Source organism: Entelurus aequoreus, linkage group LG19 (genome assembly GCF_033978785.1).
Source record: "Entelurus aequoreus isolate RoL-2023_Sb linkage group LG19, RoL_Eaeq_v1.1, whole genome shotgun sequence".
In the NCBI taxonomy this organism is placed as follows: Eukaryota; Metazoa; Chordata; class Actinopteri; order Syngnathiformes; family Syngnathidae; genus Entelurus; species Entelurus aequoreus.
In genome coordinates, this window is record NC_084749.1 from 10,463,234 (window position 1) to 10,483,614 (window position 20,381).

Here is a 20,381-nt window from a genome sequence, read left to right on the forward strand (position 1 = left end):
ATCCCTTGCATTGATATATATTGATATATAATGTAGGAACCAGAATATTAATAACAGAAAGAAACAACCCTTTTGTGTGAATGAGTGTAAATGGGGGAGGGAGGTTTTTTGGGTTGGTGCACTAATTGTAAGTGTATCTTGTGTTTTTTATGTTGATTTAATTTTAAAAAAAAAAAAAAAAAAAAAAAGCGATACCGATAATAAAAAAAACGATACTGATATTTTCCGATATTACATTTTAAAGCATTTATCGTCCGATAATATCGGCAGGCCGATATTATCGGACATCTCTAGTTTTAATTATTTTTTTTAATACACTGTAGCACTTTGAGGTTGTTTGCTCAATCTAAAGTGCTTTTTACAAATAAAATCTATTATTATAATTGAGCAGCAGCGGTGGCCGCGCTCGGGAATCATTTTGTTGATTTAACCCCCAATTCCAGGCCTTGATAGAATAACAATATTAATCGTGTCACACCCAAAGACCCCTTTAAAGTCTGCAAAAGTGTGTTTTGAGTCGTGACAAGGATAAACATGCGTCACGTTGAAACTTGTCCCCATGTAAACAAGTCCACTAAGAGAGCGGTGAAGGAGGAACAGCAACAGACTGAGATGTTGGAGCTTTAGGAGCGACCAAACACGGCAGTCGTGCTCTAATCTGGCGCCTCGCAGCTCCCGTGACCGTTCCACTCGGGACAAAAAGCATCGTTCATTCCCCCGCTGGGATTAGTCTATTGATTTTAATGTTTGCTCACGAGCTCGAGGAGGACGAGGGCGCCGCGACCGGGCGGACGACGACGACGACGGGACACGGGCGCCTGCGGCGCGATCAAGTCGCAGCTGTGGTGATCGATGACGAGGTCTCCGCCAGACGTATTAAAAGGCGGCGTCGGGTCAAACGCATCAAGAGTGCGACAACAACACAGATCGATACACTTTTCCTCTTTGTTGTCCTTCCTCGCCCGGTAATCAACAAACATGACGAGACATCAGTGTCTGTCATTTAACGGGTGGAGGGGAAGCCATCGCACACACGCACAATGTATGAGCAGCAGCTCGCATGTGACTTCCTGTCATTGACACAACACACAGGTGCATCTTTTGATCCTACAAGCAAACAGTATTTCCTCAGCCGCCTTGGAATTCATTAAACTGGTGAACAAACTGGGAGGGATTCAAATCGGGACGGTTTCCAACTCACACGTCCGTGTATCATTCGCTCTTCCATTTGACACCGCCACTAAAAAAATGTATAACTATACCTGTTTTTTCATGATTCTGTATTTTAAGGTGAAACAAAACATGAATAATGTTTAGTTTATCCTATATTAGTTAAAAAAAAAAAGGTATAAGCCACATTGCGCATCAAATATCAAAAGAATAAAATGTATTCAGCATTTCCCAGTGTTTATTTGTGGCGGCTCATCACAGATGATAATAGGAAGGAAGGAAGGAAGGAAGGAAGGAAGGAAGGAAGGAAGGAAGGAAGGAAGGAAGGAAGGATGTATATCATTCGCTCTTCCATTTGACACCGCCACTAAAAAAATGTTAGAACCATACCTGTTTTTTCATGATTCTGTATTTTAAGGTGAAACAAAACATGAATAATGTTTAGTTTATCCTATATTAGTTCAATCAAATGTATAAAAAAAAATGTATAAGCCACATTGCGCATCAAATACCAAAAGAAAAAAATGTATTCAGCATTTCCCAGGGTTTATTTGCGGCGGCTCATCACAGATGATAATAGGAAGGAAGGAAGGAAGGAAGGAAGGAAGGAAGGACGTATATCATTCGCTCTTCCATTTGACACCGCCACTAAAATTTTTTATAACTATACCTGTTTTTTCATGATTCTGTATTTTAAGGTGAAACAAAACATGAATAATGTTTAGTTTATCCTATATTAGTTAAATCAAAAAAGGTATAAGCCACATTGCGCATCAAATATCAAAAGAATAACATTTATTCAGCTTTTCCCAGTGTTTATTTGTGGCGGCTCATCACAGATGATAATAGGAAGGAAAGAAGGAAGGATGTATATCATTCGCTCTTCCATTTGACACCGCCACTAAAAAAAATGTATAACTATACCTGTTTTTTCATGATTCTGTATTTTAAGGTGAAACAAAACATGAATAATGTTTAGTTTATCCTATATTAGTTCAATCAAAAAAGATATAAGCCACATTGCACATCAAATATCAAAAGAATAACATTTATTCAGCTTTTCCCAGTGTTTATTTGTGGCGGCTCATCACAGATGATAATAGGAAGGAAGGAAGGAAGGAAGGAAGGAAGGACGTATATCATTCGCTCTTCCATTTGACACCGCCACTAAAAAAATGTATAACTATACCTGTTTTTTCATGATTGTGTATTTTAAGGTGAAACAAAACATGAATAATCTTTAGTTTATCCTATATTAGTTCAATCAAAAAAGGTATAAGCCACATTGCGCATCAAATATCAAAAGAATAACATTTATTCAGTTTTTTCCCAGTGTTTATTTGTGGCGGCTCATCACAGATGATAATAGGAAGGAAGGAAGGAAGGAAGGAAGGAAGGATGTATATCATTCGCTCTTCCATTTGACACCGCCACTAAAAAAATGTTATTACTATACCTGTTTTTTCATGATTCTGTATTTTAAGGTGAAACAAAACATGAATAATGTTTAGTTTATCCTATATTAGTTCAATCAAATGTATAAAAAAAAAATGTATAAGCCACATTGCGCATCAAATACCAAAAGAAAAAAATGTATTCAGCATTTCCCAGGGTTTATTTGCGGTGACTCATCACAGATGATAATAGGAAGGAAGGAAGGAAGGAAGGAAGGAAGGAAGGAAGGAAGGATATCATTCGCTCTTCCATTTGACACAGCCACTAAAAAAATTTATAACTACACCTGCTTTTTCATGATTCTGTATTTTAAGGTGAAACAAAACATGAATAATGTTTAGTTTATCCTATATTAGTTCAATGAAATGTAGAAAAAAAAATTTATAAGCCACATTGCGCATCGAATATCAAAAGAAAAAAATATATTCAGCATTTCCCAGTGTTTATTTGTGGCGACTCATCACAGATAATAGGAAGGAAGGAAGGAAGGAAGGAAGGACGTATATCATTCGCTCTTCCATTTGACACCGCCACTAAAAAAAAGTAATAACTATACCTGTTTTTTCATGATTCTGTATTTTAAGGTGAAACAAAACATGAATAATGTTTAGTTTATCCTATATTAGTTCAATCAAATGTATTAAAAAAAAACGTAAAAGCCACATTGCGCATCAAATATCAAAAGAAAAAAATGTATTCAGTATTTCCCGGTATTTATTTGTGGCGGTTCATCACAAATGATAATAGGAAGGAAGGAAGGAAGGAAGGAAGGAAGGAAGGAAGGAAGGAAGGAAGGAAGGACGTATATCATTCGCTCTTCCATTTGACACCGCCACTAAATTTTTTTATAACTATACCTGTTTTTTTCATGATTCTGTATTTTAAGGTGAAACAAAACATGAATAATGTTTAGTTTATCCTATATTAGTTCAATCAAATGTATAAAAAAAAAATTATAAGCCACATTGCGCATCAAATACCAAAAGAAAAAAATGTATTCAGCATTTCCCAGTGTTTATTTGTGGCGGCTCATCACAGATGATAATAGGAAGGAAGGAAGGAAGGAAGGAAGGAAGGACGTATATCATTCGCTCTTCCATTTGACACCGCCACTAAAAAAATGTTATAACTATACCTGTTTTTTCATGATTCTGTATTTTAAGGTGAAACAAAACATGAATAATGTTTAGTTTATCCTATATTAGTTCAATCAAATGTATAAAAAAATGTATAAGCTTAAGTGAATAATGACAGGCTAAATGATTCATTAAATGTGAAACCTGGCCAATTGATATTGATTTTGTTGGCACTTTTTTGAAAAAAACCCAACAAAAACTTTTTTGTGAGTATTTGAACCTAAACGTTGGCTTCAGGTGTCTCGCGTGTCTGGGCCAAAACTGATGCTCTACGCCCCCCTGGTTAGTAATACCATTTTAATACTCTTATGTCACTATTAAAGGGGAACTGCACTTTTTTTGGGTGATGAATATTGTTGATCATTATGTAAGACAAGAACACATACGTTTTTCTTTTTTTTATGCATTCGTACTCGTACGCACCTGTAAATAAATGCTAGCAAAAGTCAGCTAACGTTATAGAGCGGTCTAAAAAAACATTCCAAAACATCCATCATTGTTTTATATACACGCTGTAAGTATAAATGTAGTGTAGTAACATTCATATGCAATTTTTTAGCAAAAAAAAAAACATTCAGTCAATATTTATTTTTTTCTGGGACCAATTGTTGTTACTTTAATATGTGTGAATCAATATTGTTTTTGCTAATAAAATTATTTTTTTTATTGTAACATTTAAAAATTATCTGATTAGGATACCGTAAAGTCCGCTACTTTTTCCCTATCGTTTGAACCCAGCGGCTTATAAAACCGTGCAGCTAATTTATGGATTTTTTAATCTACAGTACAACGCACTCAGGGCTACTATATTGGGTGAAACGAGCGGAAAAGGTGACTATATGGCTGGTATTTTATGTTATGGGGCAGTAATTATGCGTAAAAGGTGACTATATGGCTGGTATTTTATGTTATGGGGCACTAATTATGCGTAAAAGGTGACTATATGGCTGGTATTTTATGTTATGGGGCAGTAATTATGCGTAAAAGGTGACTATATGGCTGGTATTTTATGTTTTGGGGCACTAATTACGTGTAAAAGGTGACTATATGGCTGGTATTTTATGTTTTGGGGCACTAATTATGCGTAAAAGGTGACTATATGGCTGGTATTTTATGTTTTGGGGCACTAATTATGCGTAAAAGGTGACTATATGGCTGGTATTTTATGTTATGGGGCACTAATTATGCGTAAAAGGTGACTATATGGCTGGTATTTTATGTTTTGGGGCACTAATTATGCGTAAAAGGTGACTATATGGCTGGTATTTTATGTTTTGGGGCACTAATTATGCGTAAAAGGTGACTATATGGCTGGTATTTTATGTTTTGGGGCACTAATTATGCGTAAAAGGTGACTATATGGCTGGTATTTTATGTTTTGGGGCACTAATTAGGCGTAAAAGGTGACTATGGCTGGTATTTTATGTTATGGGGCAGTAATTATGCGTAAAAGGTGACTATATGGCTGGTATTTTATGTTATGGGGCACTAATTATGCGTAAAAGGTGACTATATGGCTGGTATTTTATGTTTTGGGGCACTAATTAGGCGTAAAAGGTGACTATGGCTGGTATTTTATGTTATGGGGCAGTAATTATGCGTAAAATGTGACTATATGGCTGGTATTTTATGTTTTGGGGCAGTAATTATGCGTAAAAGGTGACTATATGGCTGGTATTTTATGTTTTGGGGCACTAATTATGCGTAAAAGGTGACTATATGGCTGGTATTTTATGTTTTGGGGCACTAATTACGCGTAAAAGGTGAATATATGGCTGGTATTTTATGTTTTGGGGCACTAATTATGCGTAAAAGGTGACTATATGGCTGGTATTTTATGTTTTGGGGCACTAATTATGCGCAAAAGGTGACTATATGGCTGGTATTTTATGTTTTGGGGCACTAATTATGCGTAAAAGGTGACTATATGGCTGGTATTTTATGTTTTGGGGCACTAATTATGTGTAAAAGGTGACTATATGGCTGGTATTTTATGTTTTGGGGCAGTAATTATGCGTAAAAGGTGACTATATGGCTAGTATTTTATGTTTTGGGGCACTAATTATGCGTAAAAGGTGACTATATGGCTGGTATTTTATGTTATGGGGCAGTAATTATGCGTAAAAGGTGACTATATGGCTGGTATTTTATGTTTTGGGGCACTAATTATGCGTAAAAGGTGACTATATGGCTGGTATTTTATGTTTTGGGGCACTAATTATGCGTAAAAGGTGACTACATGGCTGGTATTTTATGTTTTGGGGCACTAATTATGCATAAAAGGTGACTACATGGCTGGTATTTTATGTTTTGGGGCACTAATTATGCGTAAAAGGTGACTACATGGCTGGTATTTTATGTTTTGGGGCACTAATTATGCGTAAAAGGTGACTATATGGCTGGTATTTTATGTTTTGGGGCAGTAATTATGCATAAAAGGTGACTATATGGCTGGTATTTTATGTTTTGGGGCACTAATTATGCGTAAAAGGTGACTACATGGCTGGTATTTTATGTTGTGTGACAGTAATTATGCGTAAAAGGTGACTATATGGCTGGTATTTTATGTTTTGGGGCACTAATTATGCAAAAGTAACATTTAGTCTTTAATCCTCTATGAACATATTAGCTTTATTAATCATAACACTTTGTGAAAATGTCATTGCAACGGTCAGAAACAATCAGTCAGGATAAATCACAGTACACGTCGTTTTTGCCAATCAATCACCTTGAGTTCCCCCTTAAGTAGTTTGCAGGAAAACAAACTAACAGAAGACGACCAAGAAAGACCAAAAGAACTACAAATATGCACAATGGCACATTTGGAGGCTTTCGGCGACATTGTTAACTGTTTGCAAAGCAGCAGAACGTACGCGGAACTGTCGACCGCCTTAAAGAGGGTGGGTCTGTCAAAAAATGACTGGTCTAATATTTTAACTACACTATATATTCTCAAGAGATAATACTTTAGAGTAGTCATGGTACAGCTTGTATGCAGGGGTGCCTTGCTTTTCATTAGTAATCTGTTCTAAAAAGTCTGACAAAAAGAGAAACAATTGTCCCCATAAGAAATGATAAGTAAATACAATTAAGCTGTAGCAGACAGCCAAAAATATGAATACAAAAAACAATTTTTTCATTATTTTATCTATTATTATAAAGAATAATTATAATTCCCATGCAGAAAAGAATGTGATGTACACATAAATGATGAATAAAATGTATAAATAAACATTTAACATCACTTTTACCTTTAATGAGGATTGTACTATTTCGCTACAAGTTCTTCTAATTCAATTTTTTTTCCACCTTCTTTATCAGTCGCAACTTCCTTTGACCCCATCCATGGTGGACAAAGTCACCGACATGTGACATTTTAGTTTGGAGACGCCATTCCGATGACGGTATGCGGGCGAACGCACTAGTTTGCTACGTGCAGTACGACAACCGCTTGGTACACAAAAACCGAGACAGCATTTTGGTGTAAAAGTTTGTCAGAAACTAAGTCATACAAAAAGCGGGTACCTGCCGTCTTCTCAAGAGACAATAGTTTAGAGTAGTCTGTGCACAGCTTGCACAATATTGGTTTACTATCCAGTGAAAGTGAGTCAAAGGTGACAGCGTCACGGCTGTTGTTAGCAGCAGCTTGCATAAAGTTTGCATGTAAAACAAGACAGAAAGAAAGTTGAGTTTTGTGAAGGTGTAAAATGTTTCTTTTACCTTTCCCTGTGGGAATGCATGGATGTCACAGGGGTTCTATACTGAGACGAGGCCGCGATGAAGGCGCTCCTCTGAGGACTTCGGGTCAGGCCATCTTGTCTGAATGACGACCCAAGAGGCGACGAGCACAGCGAATGTAACCCCAACTGCTGCTGCTGCTGGGAAACAAGTTTGGCGTCAACAAAAGTTCCCTTACAGACATCTGAAGAAGTAACATGTGTACAGTAGAAGAAAATGCAGTGTTTCACATACAGTACAGGCCAAAAGTTTGGACACACCTTCTTATTCAATGCGTTCTCATTCATTTTCATGACTATTTACATTGTAGATTGTCACTGAAGGCATCAAAACTACGAATGAACACATGTGGAGTTATGTACTTAACAAAAAAAAAGGTGAAATAAATGAAAACATGTTTTACATTGTAGTTTCTTCAAAATAGCCACACTTTGCTCTGATTACTGCTTTGCACACTCTTGGCATTCTCTCTCACAGGTGTGCTTGAAACTCATGGAGAGAATGCCAAGAGTGTGCAAAGCAGTAATCAGAGCAAAGGGTGGCTATTTTGAAGAAACTAGAATATAAAACATGTTTTCAGTTATTTCACCTTTTTTTTTGTTGAGTACATAACTCCACATGTGTTCATTCGTAGTTTTGATGCCTTCAGTGACAATCTACAATGTAAATAGTCATGAAAATAAAGAAAACGCATTGAATGAGGTGTGCCCAAACTTTTGGCCTGTACTGTACATTCATCATAAACACATTATGATGGGACTGTGTGTAATCGTACAGTAAATGGCATCGTAATTTTACACCTCATACACATCTGCCAGAGAATGAGATGACGTAGCAGGAGGGATCAGTGTTGCAAGCTTTGTCGTTATATTTAGTGATAAAATGGCAACCAAGGTAATCAAAAAGGTCAACCAACGAACGAGATTTCTCTACAGAATCTCCTCTCTGGTCAACAAAAGCACCTTGAAGATTCTAGCGGGAACTCTCATTCAACCCTTTTTCGATTACACTTGCACCTCCTGGTACACCTAGCACCTCCAAAACCCTCAAATCTAGACTCCAAACATCCCAGAACAAGGTTACTTTTAGACCTCCACCCCAGATCACACCTCACTCCAACCCACTTCTCCAAAGTGGGCTGGCTCAGGGTGAAGGACAGAGTAAAACAACTTGCACTGAGCCTAGTCTATAAAATCCGCTACACCTCCCTGATACCGAAGTACATGACAAACTACTTCCTTAACGTAAATGACCGCCATAACCACAACACCAGGGGGAGCTCCACTAACCACGTTAAACCCAGATTCCGATCTAACAAAGGTCTAAACTCATTCCCTTTCTATGCCACATCAATATGGAATGCACTCCCAACAGGTGTAAAAGAAAGGGCATCTCTATCCTCCTTCAAAACCGCAATAAAACAACACCTCCAGGCAACTTCAACCCTTGACTAACACCCTCCCCCTTCCACATCCCACCTCCCCGGATTGTAAATAACCAAATGCAGTGTTTCCCATAAACTGCCAAGATACCTGTGGCGGTGGGGGCGTGGTCACCATGACATCAAGGGCGTGGTCACCATGACATCATCGAGTAATTTGCAATCTTTTACTACAATGATTTGATATTCTCTAAAAAGGCTCAAAAAATGTATACTTAATAATTAATAATAACAGTTTTGTTTTAAACGTCCATCCATCCATCCACCCATCCATCCATTTTACAATATAATTACAACACTTTATGTACATATTTATATACAGATTTGAACAATAAGTTATTCACTGAAATATATTTATTAATTGTGGTTCTTACAAAAAAATATATCTTGTAAAATATAAAAGCTAAAATGTCTCAAAGCTCTGCCCCTTTAATTAGTGCATACTAAATAATTTAACTTTAGCCTACTACTACAAACCATATTATTTACCAGCAACATAAAGTGAAACAGAGGCAGAGGTGTCCTGCCACAGTCAGTAACAAATAAACAGAAAACAGTAGTGGTGGTAGATAGACACAAAGCTTCATCAAACATCTGATCCACTGAACAAAGAGCTCCCAAAATCTTGAACTTTAGACTGCCATCAGTTTTTACTCCCTACACTTAACCATGTGTTTCCTACTGCCTGCAGACTTTGCACCCTTTGTTGTATACACATGTTGTGTTTTCTAATATAAATACATTTAATAAAGTCAAATACAAATAAGGCAACAAGAGAAGTATCCTACACTTCTCCTTTGTAAAGTAAATCTGAACAGCCGATATGGGCATCTACATCAACTATATGATTTGCCTGAGAAGCTGGAGAGAACAAAAAATAAAAATGAAAAAAAAAAAAAAATATATTTAAAAAAAAATGTTTTTATTTTTTATTTATTTTTAGCGGACATAATTCTTTCGTGGCGGGCCGCCACAAAATAAATGAATGTGTGGGAAACCCTGAAATGTAAATAATCAAATGTGTTTCTAATGTATATACTTGTTCTTATGCTATCTGAACTCACTATGTTCTCTGCTCGCTGTACATATCCTACCAAGTCAGACCTACACTGTTTCAATGTCCATTTCTCTGATGATGCAATTGTTGATAAATGAAGTGCTGTTATCAACCAAACCCTCCTCATCCCACCCCCCGGATTGTAAATAATGTAAATAATTCAATGTATATACTCTGATGATCAACTTGTGTGATGACTGTATTATGCTAATAGTATATATTTGTACCATGAATTGATTACGTGGACCCCGACTTAAACAAGTTGAAAAACGTATTGGGGTGTTACCATTTAGTGGTCAATTGTACGGAATATGTACTGTGCAATCTACTAATAAAAGTTTCAATCAATCAATCAATTAGTATTCTAGATTGAGTTTTCTTTATAAAAGCGACAAACCCAGTGACCTATTCTTGTTTTATTGAAGACAAAAATAAGCCAGTTCGATTGAATTCTTATTTCTGAAGATATTTGTTTTGGGGCAACTTAGATGTGACCAACGTTCCCTCTAAGGTGCGCGCCTGCGCAATTGCGCACTGCTCAAGCGTCCTCTGCGCACAGCAAATATATGCCGTGCACCAAATCAAATCTCATCTGAATTCTAAAAAAAATAAACACATTTATTCTGTGTAATTTTGCAATGCAACTCTGAGTGACAGTGACAACAAGCGGCCCTAACGGTGTTCGTCAACACCGTTCAATTGAACAACGTTCAATTATTGTAACGTCTAGCGAGATGCTTCGAGGACAGGAATTATATCGATCACTTTATTGAGCAAAACTGTTTATATTCGGCCATAACCACACCAAAAACATGAGTAAAAAACGTATATCTTGAAAAACCATCTGCCGTACAAACCAGGCCAAAACCAACTTGTCATCTGTCACCAACACCACTAAGCAACTGGTGCGTTTAAGGCCACACAAAAAGTCGGACAACTCAAACACCACACAAAGTTACACTATGACTCCTCAGTCATACGTGTGCTTATTCTACTGTCATTTATTATTAATGTTAATTCATTGATATTAATCATGGAATGCTGTTACTAGAGAAAGTTACAGGAATGCACATTTCATCCTATGCTTACATTTCATTGTGCAACATGAGGATGTTTAAGGGGAACTAAATGTGATCTCTGAAAGGGGTACAAATGATTTCCAAAGCAGGACCACCACCCAGACATATTGTACAATACTAATCCATAGCTTATGAAAAACAAGATTTCTTTTATTTTCATTACAAGTGGGCCAAATCACTAATATTCCAAAATAATCTCATGAAAATGACTCCTGTCATTTGAGTGTTATTATAAAAGATTGGTTTGAGACAGGCGTGCTGCTGGTATTGCCACGTGTGATGTTGCTCACATGTGCTCCACTGAATGCTCAGGGAGTTTTTGTGTTTGCTCACACACATGAACAATTAGAGGGAACATTGGATGTGACCCACTGCCACAAATAGATTGTAGTCCTGTGGGAAACACTGACATGCAAATGTTAAGTAGGATTGCTTTGCTTGCCGTACTAGATACCAATCATGCACTACGAGACTTACTCTGGATGTTCTGCGTCTGTAACGGCCGTAGAAAGAACCTGTAGAGACAAGAGTGAGAAGATGTCTGTAGTTCTTTATTGTTTGAAACGACAATAACTGTACTTGGATAGACACTGAGCTGCATTATTGGAAATGGTGATGTGTCATTCGTAAAAGAGCTGGATGTGTTGTAGTGAATCAGTAAAGTCATTTTTATACTTTTGGTTAAACACTTCAGTTCTTGGTAGTGTTGATTTAGTGCAAATAGAAATAGAGCTTAACCACTTTAGTCATATTTTTTGCTCTTAAGAAACGTCTCTCTGACTTTAGCTTCAGGCTTGATATTGTCATTACTGCCACAAGTGGTGGAAAAGTGTATTACAAGCGAGTACTGCTCAGGCACATACAGTACGTAGCCCAGCTTAGAAACTGATATTTTTTGGCGGCCCCTCTATGGTGCGCTCGTCCTATGGTTCAGAAAGTACTTTAAATTAGGGTTCCATAACCTTTTCCACGACACAGGACTACAGGGCCCACCCAAATATTAACACTGAATTAGTAATCTTACTCTTGATTTTAATCCTACTCAACAATTACAGTGCTAAAATAAATAACTACATTTTAACTAAATTATATTAAAAAAATGTTACAATATATTTTTCACATGTTTCCAAAATAAACTGTCAATAAAATTAAAGTGCAAAGAAAAATACAGCTTCACCACTTTAGTCATAATTTTTGCGCTTAAAGAAACTTCTCTATGACTTTAGCTCCAGACTTCCTATGATTGAGGTTGCCATTACTGCCACAAGTGGTGGAAAAGTGTATTACAACTGAGTACCGCTGCATCCAATACGGACCACAGCGGAGAAACCAATATTTTTTGGGCAGCCCTTCTTAACCTTTTCGACTTCGGGGCCCAGGTTTTCCACAACAGAGGAGTCTGGGGCCCTCTCAAATATTAACACTGAATTAGTAATCTTACTCTTGATTTTAATCCTATTCAATAATTTCAATGCTAAAATAAATGAGAATCAAATAATAAAATACAACCTAAATTCTAACTAAATGCTTTATGTGTGTGTGTATATATATATATATATATATATATATATATATATATATATATATGGGTAAATATATATATATATATATATTTACCTGTGTGTATATATATATGCGTGTATAATATATATACACATTTATTTAAGAAATGTGTGTGTGTGTGTATATATATGTGTATATATATATATATATATATATATATATATATATATATATATATATATATATATATATATATATATATATATATATCTGTGTGTATATATGTATATTAGGGCTGCAACTAACAATTTATTTGATAATCGATTAATCTGTCGATTATTACTTCGATTAATAATCGGATAAAAGAGACAAACTACATTTCTATCCTATCCAGTATTTTATTGAAAAAAACCAGCATACTGGCACCATACTTATTTTGATTATTGTTTCTCAGCTGTTTGTACATGTTGCAGTTTATAAATAAAAGTTTATTAAAAAAAAAGAAAAAAAAAAGTTTTTTTTTTAATTAAAAAAAAAAACAACCAAAAAACCTCTGCGCATGCGCATAGCATTGATCCAAAGAATCGATGACTAAATAAATCGGCAACTATTTTAATAATCGATTTTAATCGATTAGTTGTTGCAGCCCTAATGTATGTATGTGTATATATATATATATATATATATATATATATATATATATATACACACACACACACACACACGCATTTCTTAAATAAACTGTCAACAAAATCAAAGTGTGAATGAAAAGACAGCTTCACTACTTTAGTCCTCATTTTTGCTGTTAAGAATCTTCTCTATGACTTTAGCTCCATACTTCTTCCGTTTGATATTATCACTACCGCCACAAGTGGTGGAAAAGTGTATTTCCGTTTGATATTATCACTACCGCCACAAGTGGTGGAAAAGTGTATTTCCGTTTGATATTATCACTACCGCCACAAGTGGTGGAAAAGTGTATTACAATTAAGTACTGATGCGGACCATATGGACCACAGCTGAGAAAAATATATTTTTTGGTGGCCCTTTTTGGGCCCTATGGTTAAGAAACACTGCTTTAAATCCCAAATGAAACCAAGAACAAAGGTTTAGTGAATTACGAGTTGTTGTTGTTTGGATGACTTAATGTTTTCTGTTGTTGTGCAGCTGCAGGCGAGTTGACGTCCGTCTCTGGACAATTCAGGGAAGGCTTGCTTGATGTAACATACCAGTGTTGTCATCTCGGAAGCTGACTGGGCGGCAGCAGTGCACACTACTCTCCTGTGGCGACCTTTCCATCCGACTGCTGGAAGTCGGAACCTGTCGGCACAAAACACAGAAGCATTGACAAACACATTTCTTCCAGCTGAAAACAAGATGCCTGGAACAGAAAACTGCTCTTTATAGGAATGAGCCTCCTGTTGCAGCCACTTCATTAGGTATCGGTTTGTTCTTTGCAGTTGGACTATCAATTAACTGTGAATTGTCCACAGGAGACTCCCTCAGGAAAAGCAGTGCTGGTTGTATTCCGGTATATTCCGTTGCTTATTCTCTCCCTTTCAGAACAATTGTGTTATGATAAAAAAATAAAGAGCCAGACCAAGACCATGTCTTAGAAATGTCTGTCCTCACAGCAGCGATACACACAAAATGGTGCGTTCACATAAACTATGAAGCTCTTTAGATTCCCTCAGTGAAACATTGTTGTCACAACCCATTAACAGATTAACAATGCACTTTTATTTTCCACTTAATCCCCTTGCCATATTTATCCTGCTCATTTTGGGACGCTCGCTGCGTGTTGAAATTAAAACATTTGTCTTTATAAAAACAACAATGATCACTTTTGAGTAACACGGTCATAAAAGGTGGTCAATTTAACAATACAATAATACATTTATTGTAAATTCTCTGTTGCAGAACGTGGAAAGCTTTAATTGGTATTGATTTGCTCGCCAACGCAAAAGCTACACAAGCAAGGGGGATGACAATGTGTCAAGGGAGATTTATTTGTTTTGGCACACCATGAATACATTTGGACCGCCACAAATAGGTTAGGCGCTATGTCGTTCATAAACGCATTATAATGGGACTGTCTTGTTGTTCCAATCGTTGTACAGTAACACGCCACAAAATAAGAGAGTGCAGTAGGAGGCATCAGTAGGGATGGGTACTGTTCACATTTGAACCGATATGGTACCAATTCCCAGTAGATGGTAATGGATAGCGGAACTCAACGATGCCAATTTTGATACTTTTGTGTGTGTTCATGTTTTTAAAAAAAATAAAATCTAATATTTTTATTGCAACATTAAAAAAAAAAAGAACAGATCATGTTCGCCGCTGTTCAGTTGTTATATCTTGTTTTATTACATTTCTGGGTCTCAATTACAGTTGCAAGTCCAATACATTAGATGGCAGTAGTGTATAGTTTGTTGTGTTCGCTAGTCAGTTCTGTCATTGTTGTCTCGTCTTTTGTTGCACCCTAAAAAGTGTTAATACTGTAAGTATTGCACTTATTACACACCAAAAGTTTAAATGCAACATGTCTTTTTATTAAACAAATTTGGAAGTGTTTAAAACACCATGTAAAATTGCTAATGCTAATCAGTAGCATTTCAATAGCAAAGCCAATGTATATTAGCATGAAGCTAGCGCAATTTAGGATTTATTTTCTTTGTTTGCATTGAAAATTGCAACATTTCCTAAGGATAGTTTGGCCAAGTCCACTCTCAGTGCTGCTGCAGTGACCCCCAAGTGCCGAAGTGTGAAGAGCAACCCAGGTCCTGTAACAGGTGCCCGGTAGGACCAGCGGGATTCGGTGGGTACCCATCCCTCGGGATCAGTGTTGCCAATTTAGCGATTTTTTCAATATAAATAATGACTCAGACCGCACTAGATACTGTTTTTCAGAATAAAAGACTAGCATCAAATCTAGCAACCATTGCTAGGTCTTGTTTGACACTTTTTTAAAGTGCAATGGTTTTTCAGGATACAAGATGTCTATTGACTAATTGTTACGTTTTAGGTTGTGAGCAAAATGTTGTGTTATGAGTGTCCTCACCGTAGGAAATGCAATAGTAAACTCCGTAAAAACCCACAAATGGCATCATACTCGCTACCATTAGCTTACTACTAGCGATCGACAATAAAACATTTTCAACAATAGGGAAGGAAAAAAAGTGAGTGTAAAGGACAGTGCTAAGATGAAGTGGACAATATTCACTGAATTAAAGACAAAAATCATCAAAATCATGACCGAGCGTGTGGTCGCCTTGGCAAACCAGTTTGAGCAAAGCACTGCTAGTCAGCGCCATACTGAAGCAGAATGACTCGATTAACGCCAGCCAAGGACGTTAAAATAATCAAAAAATGGCGGACATTTATTCATGAAAATATGGAGAAGCTGCTGATGGTGTGCTTGACTGAGAAGCAGCAAGAAGACGATACCGTAGTAGTCCAATGCTGTACATTATTACTTTACAACTATTGTAGTGTTTTGAAGTACAATCTATTGTTTTGTTTTTAATACAGAATTTCTTACCTAAAAGTTTGTTTTTATTTTTAAAAGGCATGTGACATGTTTAAATTGTGCTCTTTTTGTGATGTGGAAGCAAATATTAAATGTTTTTTAATGAATTAAAATGAGTTTTTCGAGATGTAAGCTGCATCACAGTATTTACACCAAAAATTATTCCCGGGCGCGGCTACGCTGCTGCCCACTGCTCCCCTCACCTCCCAGGGGGTGATCAAGGGGATGGGTCGAGTGCAGAGGACAAATTTCACCACACCTAGTGTGTGTGTGACAATCATTGGTACTTTAACTTTAACTTAACTACTCACTTTTTGTAAAATGCAGTTCTATTTGTCATTTTTTTAGTTTCTTATTCATTTTCCATAAACAAGGAAGTTGCTGATACTGTATATGGAGCTTAACTTGTGTCTTTATTACAAAACTTTTTTTTTTAAACATTGAATTAATGTAACTGTTTTTTTTTGCATTTGAATTTTGTGACGTGAATTTTATTACATCCAATTATGCTGACAATTTCATGGAAAAAAATTAATCGGTGTAAAAAAATGTTGCGTATAAAAATGGCTTTTTTCTGCTGTTTAGCAAGAACTGTGTCACGACTCACGTGACTTTGAACTTGACACCTCATTGGCTGGTTCTGAAACAGGATCGATCGCTTCAGCCTTAGTTTGCCGGAAGTGAGTCCTGCTTTTGGAAGCCGCAGATTTTTCGACACTAAATTTTTTATACGCTGAATTTTTTATATGCTGAATTTTTTTGCAGTGAATTTTTATACACTGAATTTTTTTCAATGAATTTTAAAACACTGAATTATTTTTACTGAAATTGCCAGTCACAAAATTAAAACACAAAAAAGTCAGTTACCGGTACATAAATTCAGTGTAGAGATGTCCGATAATATCGGACTGCCGATATTATCGGCCGATAAATACTTTAAAATGTAATATTGAAAATTTGTTTCAAAATTATCAGTATCGGATTCAAAAAGTAAAATGTATGACTTTTTAAAACGGCGCTGTGTACATGGACGTAGGGAGAAGTACAGAGCGCCAATAAACCTTAAAGGCACTGCCTTTGCGTGCCGGCCCAGTCACATAATACCTACGGCTTTTCACACACACAAGTGAATGCAAGGCATACTTGGTCAACAGCCATACAGGTCACACTGAGGGTAGCCGTATAAACAACTTTAACACTGTTACAAATATGCGCCACACTGTAAACCCACACCAAACAAGAATGACAAACACATTTCGGGAGAACATCCGCACCGTAACACAACATAAACACAACAGAACAAATACCCAGAACCCCTTGCAGCACTAACTCTTCCGGGACCCGCCGCTATCCCTACCCCCAACCTCCTCATGCTCTCTCAGGGAGAGCATGTCCCAAATTCCAAGCTGCTGTTTTGAGGCATGTTAAAAAAAAAAAAGCACTTTGTGACTTCAATAATAAATATGGCAGTGCCATGTTGGCATTTGTTTCCATAACTTGAGTTGATTTATTTTGGAAAACCTTGTTACATTGTTTAATGCATCCAGCGGGGCATCACAACAAAATTAGGGATAATAATGTGTTAATTCCACGACTGTATATATCGGTATCGGTTGATATCGGAATCGGTAATTAGGAGTTGGACAATATCGGATATCGGCAAAAAAGCCATTATCGGACATCTCTAATTCAGGGTCGAAAAAAACTTTCGTAATAAAGACACAAATTAACCTCCATTCTGTCAGACCAAAAATGAAACAATTTTCCACATCAGCCTCAAACAGGAAGTGGCTTTCCTCTCTGAAATAAGTATACGCTGGTACGTACCAAAAATGGAGGCTGGCGTTCCGTCTCCTTCCTGAAGTAGTACGGCCCGAGCTGGAGGTGATTGAGCCTCTGCTCGGCGTCTTTGGAGAGCTGGCACATTTTCCGATGGGTGTACGGCGACAGGGCGCGCGTCATGGAGGCGACGGTGGGCTGCTGATAGCCCGGTTCCATATAAACACCGTGCATCTTCGGATTCCTTTGTGCCTTGTGTTTGCAGGAAATATGGAAGCAGGCCCGCGGCGAGGGACAACGTCTTGGTGACGGCCACCTTGCCACGTTTGGAGACCTGGGGGCTGAGGTCACAGGGGGCTTTGGTGGTGAGAGGCGGGGCATCTGCGGGGTCGTAAAGGTGACCACGTCAAGGTAAAATGCAACGTTGGTTCAAACTATTAACATAATTCAGTTTTAGTGTTGCAGCAACAAGCATTGAATCACCACAATAACTCTAATGGTCGCTAACATAATTCTCCAATGCAATATAAGCCGCTTCCTGTAGGTAATGGCATCCAGGGATGAATAAGACAATTCAGATAAAACCTTCATTCCAGGGTAATATGATAAGAAAGGCGCATTTAGGCAGCTAGAGTGCCATTTAGGGAAATCAGACAAACACTAAAACTATTTTTTAAGACACGCTAAATGATGAATGTTTGTACCCCGAGGCCGCCTTCTGAGGTAAACTGGATTTAATTGAATTAAGACAAATATGCTCGTCATCCCATTCCGCCTTCTAAAACACACTCACCACTTTCTGCTGGGTGGAGGGAGTCTTCTTGTCCTGCAGACGGACGTGGATTAGTCCATGTGGATTAAAAACGGACAAGGGACAAAAATACAAATTAGTGCTGTCAAAAGATGACATTTTTAATCAGATTCATCACACTTTTTAATTTGGGCTTTATCATGATTAATCACAGGTTATTACTAGTTTGCGTAATCTAAATTAACTTTAAAAAAAAGGCCATACTACTTCCACACAAATGCAGTGTCATTCTTTGAATGTCATACACAAAACTTGCCAACAGTTTTAGCTAAAGTTGGGTTAGGAAACTTGCCAAAGAGCACACCGGTCGGCGTCTCCTCACTCAACGTATGCATTGACCGCATAACAACCCACTCAGATAACCATCCACGGTTAAGGTAAAGGAACATATGCAGTCATAATAGATTGTGTGATTAATCTGCATACATACATGATCACATGAGGTAACTCGTTATTAATGACAGCCCTAATACAAATGAACAAATAAATAAATAAGAGTGAATATGAAGAGGATGATAAGCGAAGTGGAAGGAGGAAAAAGCCAGTTATTTCTTGAATTAAATCGTGTTTTCACCTTCTTTATCAAAGTGCTTGTACTCACAACTTTCTTTGGTCCAGAGTGGCAACCTTTAATCATGAAGCATTTAACATAATGTCAGTAAAGCTTTTTTATTCTATTCTAACTAGAGATGTCAGATAATATCGGACTGCCGAAATTATCGGCCGATAAATGCTTTAAAATGTGATATCGGAAATTATCGGTATCGGTTTCAAAAAGTAAAATGTATGACTTTTTAAAACGCCGCTGTACGGAGTGGTACACGGATGTAAGGAGAAGTACAGAGCAGTTGTGTCTCCCAGTCACACTTGCCAACCCTACTGATTTTCCCGGGAGACTCCCGAATTTCAGTGCCCCTCCCGAAAATCTCCCGTGGCAACCATTCTCCCGAATTTCTCCCGATTTCCACCCAGGCAACAATATTGGGGGCGTGCCTTAAAGGCACTGCCTTTGCGTGCCGGCCTAATTACATAATATCTACGGATTTTCACACACACAAGTGAATGCAAAGCATTCTTGGTCAACAGCCATACAGGTCACACTGAGGGTGGCCGTATAAACAACTTTAACACTGTTACAAATATGCGCCACACTGTGAACCCACACCAAACAAGAATGACAAACACATTTCGGGAGAACATCTGCACCGTAACACAACAGAACAAATACCCAGAACCCCTTGCAGCACTAACTCTTTCGGGACGCTACAATATACACCCCCCCCCGCTACCCACTACCAAAACCCCGCCCCCCCAACCCTGCCCACCTAAACCTCCTCATGTCCCAAATTCCAAGCTGCTGTTTTGAGGAATGTTTAAAAAAATAATGCACTTTGTGACTTCAATAATAAATATGGCAGTGCCATGTTGGCATTTTTTTCCATAACTTGAGTTGATTTATTTTGGAAAACCTTGTTACATTGTTAAATGCATCCAGCGGGGCATCACAACAAAATTAGGCATAATAATGTGTTAATTCCGCGACTGTATATATCGGTATCGGTTGATATCGGAATTGGTAATTAAGAGTTGGACATTGTCGGAATATCGGATATCGGCAAAAAAGCCATTATCGGACATCTCTAATTCTAACCTAATCTGAGATTATGGCAGGCTATATGT

The 20,381-nt window shown here is 37.4% G+C and overlaps 1 protein-coding gene across 3 annotated transcripts in view; it reads right to left on the reverse strand.

The window, feature by feature from the left end:
• spata6 (spermatogenesis associated 6) overlaps positions 1–20,381 on the reverse strand; it is a 44,991-nt gene that overhangs the window by 18,075 nt on the left and 6,535 nt on the right. For 2 of the 3 annotated variants that reach the window (XM_062027876.1, XM_062027878.1), the window contains exons 7-11: positions 18,684–18,716; positions 17,939–18,271; positions 13,809–13,899; positions 11,554–11,591; positions 7,482–7,639 (exon numbers count right to left, since the gene is read on the reverse strand). In XM_062027876.1, the coding sequence (XP_061883860.1) occupies positions 7,482–7,639; positions 11,554–11,591; positions 13,809–13,899; positions 17,939–18,271; positions 18,684–18,716 (653 nt within the window). The remainder of the gene's footprint in view (positions 1–7,481; positions 7,640–11,553; positions 11,592–13,808; positions 13,900–17,938; positions 18,272–18,683; positions 18,717–20,381) is intronic. The other variant, XM_062027877.1, reaches the window with a different exon arrangement.